At 65.3% G+C, this 2,187-nt stretch overlaps 1 protein-coding gene across 1 annotated transcript in view; it reads right to left on the bottom strand.

Annotated features, from left to right (window-relative positions):
- Positions 1 to 806: 806 nt before the first annotated feature.
- Positions 807 to 2,187, bottom strand: part of LOC103894325 (leukotriene-B(4) omega-hydroxylase 2) — a 5,817-nt gene continuing 4,436 nt past the window's right edge. The window contains exons 6-11 of the mRNA XM_019470592.1: positions 1,995 to 2,061; positions 1,792 to 1,921; positions 1,586 to 1,719; positions 1,433 to 1,497; positions 1,236 to 1,318; positions 807 to 984 (exon numbers count right to left, since the gene is read on the bottom strand). Coding sequence (XP_019326137.1) covers positions 807 to 984; positions 1,236 to 1,318; positions 1,433 to 1,497; positions 1,586 to 1,719; positions 1,792 to 1,921; positions 1,995 to 2,061 — 657 coding nt within the window. The remainder of the gene's footprint in view (positions 985 to 1,235; positions 1,319 to 1,432; positions 1,498 to 1,585; positions 1,720 to 1,791; positions 1,922 to 1,994; positions 2,062 to 2,187) is intronic.

Raw genomic sequence — 2,187 nt, 5'->3', positions numbered from 1 at the left:
CATGTGGGATGGGGGGGACATGTCCATGGATGGTGACATGTGACATGAGGGGACCCGTCCATGGACAGTGTCATGTGGCATGGAGGGGACACGTCCATGGACGGTGATATGTGGCATGGGGGGGGACATGTGGCACGGAGGGACATGCCCATGGATGGTGACATGTGGCCCAGGGGGACATGTCCATGCCAGGACAGTGACATGTGGCACAGAGGGACATGTCCATGGATGGTGACATGTGGCCCAGGGGGACATGTCCATGCCAGGACAGTGACATGTGGCACAGAGGGACATGTCCATGGATGGTGACATGTGGCCCAGGGGGACATGTCCATGCCAGGACAGTGACATGTGGCACAGAGGGACATGTCCATGGATGGTGACATGTGGCCCAGGGGGACATGCCAGGACGGTGACATGTGGCGGGGGGGGCACATCCATGCCAGGCTGGTGACATGTAGTAGCATAGGGGGGACACTTCCCAACCAGGACAGTGACATGTGGCCCAGGGGGACACTTCCATGCCAGGATGGTGACGTGTGGCCACGTCCATGCCAGGATGGTGACATGTGGCCCAGGGGTACACGTCCATGCCGGGATGGTCACATGTGGCATGGAGGGACACGTCCACGCCGTGAGGTGGCACGTGATCGAGGAGGACACATCCCCACCAGCGCCACCACCCCACCCCGTCCCCCACCACACCACCACGACACTGTCCCTCGCCTGCCACCATTTATTCACTGCTCCTCCCTCGGGTGGGGACGTCCACCGCGTGGGGTGTCCCCCGTTGTCCCCCGTGTCCCTCAGGCCACCTCCGGCAGCGGCTCCAGCAGCAGCCAGAGCCCGTCCTCGGTGCGGAGGATGAGCTCGGGCTTGCGGCGCGGTGGCCGCCCCGCGTCCAGCCGGATGGTGAAGCGTGCCACCGTCAACGCCGCCACCACCTTCAGCTCAGCCATGGCGAAGTTCTGCCCGATGCAGTTCCTGCCACCACGTCCCCCTCTGTCACCTCCGTGGGGGACGGGGACGGGGATGGGGACGCGGGGGACAGCAGAACCCACCCCCTAGCTGGGCTGGGTGGTGGAGCAGATGGTGGAACCTCCTCGAAACGTGGGGACGGCGTTGTCCCCCATGACGCCCGAATGTCACAGCTTGGGGACAACCACCCCACCTTGAACCCAACCAGGCTGGGGGGTGACACGTGGGGTGCACCGGTGTCCCCACCGTGGACTTACCTGGGACCGGCGGAGAAGGGGATGAAGGCCAACGGGGACCGTCCCTGGCTGTTCTCCAGGCTGAACCTCAGCGGGTTGTAGACCTGGGGTGACAGACACCGTCGTGCCGTGGGGACATGGTTGTCCCTGCCCACGGTGACAAGCTGCTGTCCCACGGTCATGGCAGGGTGGGTGCCACCAGGGCCAAGTGGCTCTACCTGGGGCTCGGGCCAGACATCTGGGTTGTGGTGGGTCCCGTAGATGCTCATCAGGCAGATGATCCCTGGTGGGATGGAAACGGCCACCTTAGGGACAGGGGACAAGGAGGGATGGTGACATCGGGGACACCCTGCACCCCGGGTGAGCCGTACCCTTGGGGATGACTCGTCCGTCACGCAGGGCGATGTCCTCGGTGCAGCACCGGGACACGGCGGTGACAGGGGGATGCAGGCGGAGGCTCTCCTTGATGCACATGGTGGTGAAGGGCAGGCGGGACAGGTCCTCCCTGGGGGCGAGGGATGGTGGCACCGGTGTCCCCAAGCCGGGTGGCTGGGGGATGACACCGGGGACCTCTCACCATTCGATCTCCTCCACGTCCCTGCCCTTGAGGAGCTCGCGGACCTCCTGGCGGCACCGCTCCTGGTACTGGGGGTGGCGGGCCAGGTTGTAGAGCAGCCACGCCAAACCGCTGGCCGTCGTGTCGTGGCCTGCAGGGGCAAGGGGTTAGCGAGGGGACATGCGAGTCCCCCGCTCCGATGGCACCTGGTGGCTTCCCCTCACCCTCGAACATGAAGGTGTCAGCCTCGGCCGAGATGTCTTCGTCCGACAGGGTGTTGCCGTCCTTGTCCTGCAAGGGCGAGCGCGGCAGCCGAGGGGCCCCCCAGGGCCACCAGTCTACGGCCAACCCTCTCCATGGCCACCACCATTCCCCTGTGGCCACCACCCTGTGGCCACCCTTTTCCCTGGCCACCAA

The sequence above is a fragment of the Aptenodytes forsteri genome, unplaced genomic scaffold, assembly GCF_000699145.1.
Source record: "Aptenodytes forsteri isolate BGI_AS27 unplaced genomic scaffold, ASM69914v1 Scaffold687, whole genome shotgun sequence".
NCBI classification, from domain to species: domain Eukaryota; kingdom Metazoa; phylum Chordata; class Aves; order Sphenisciformes; family Spheniscidae; genus Aptenodytes; species Aptenodytes forsteri.
Note: the sequence above shows the minus strand (reverse complement) of the source record. Positions and strands in the feature narration are given on the sequence as shown.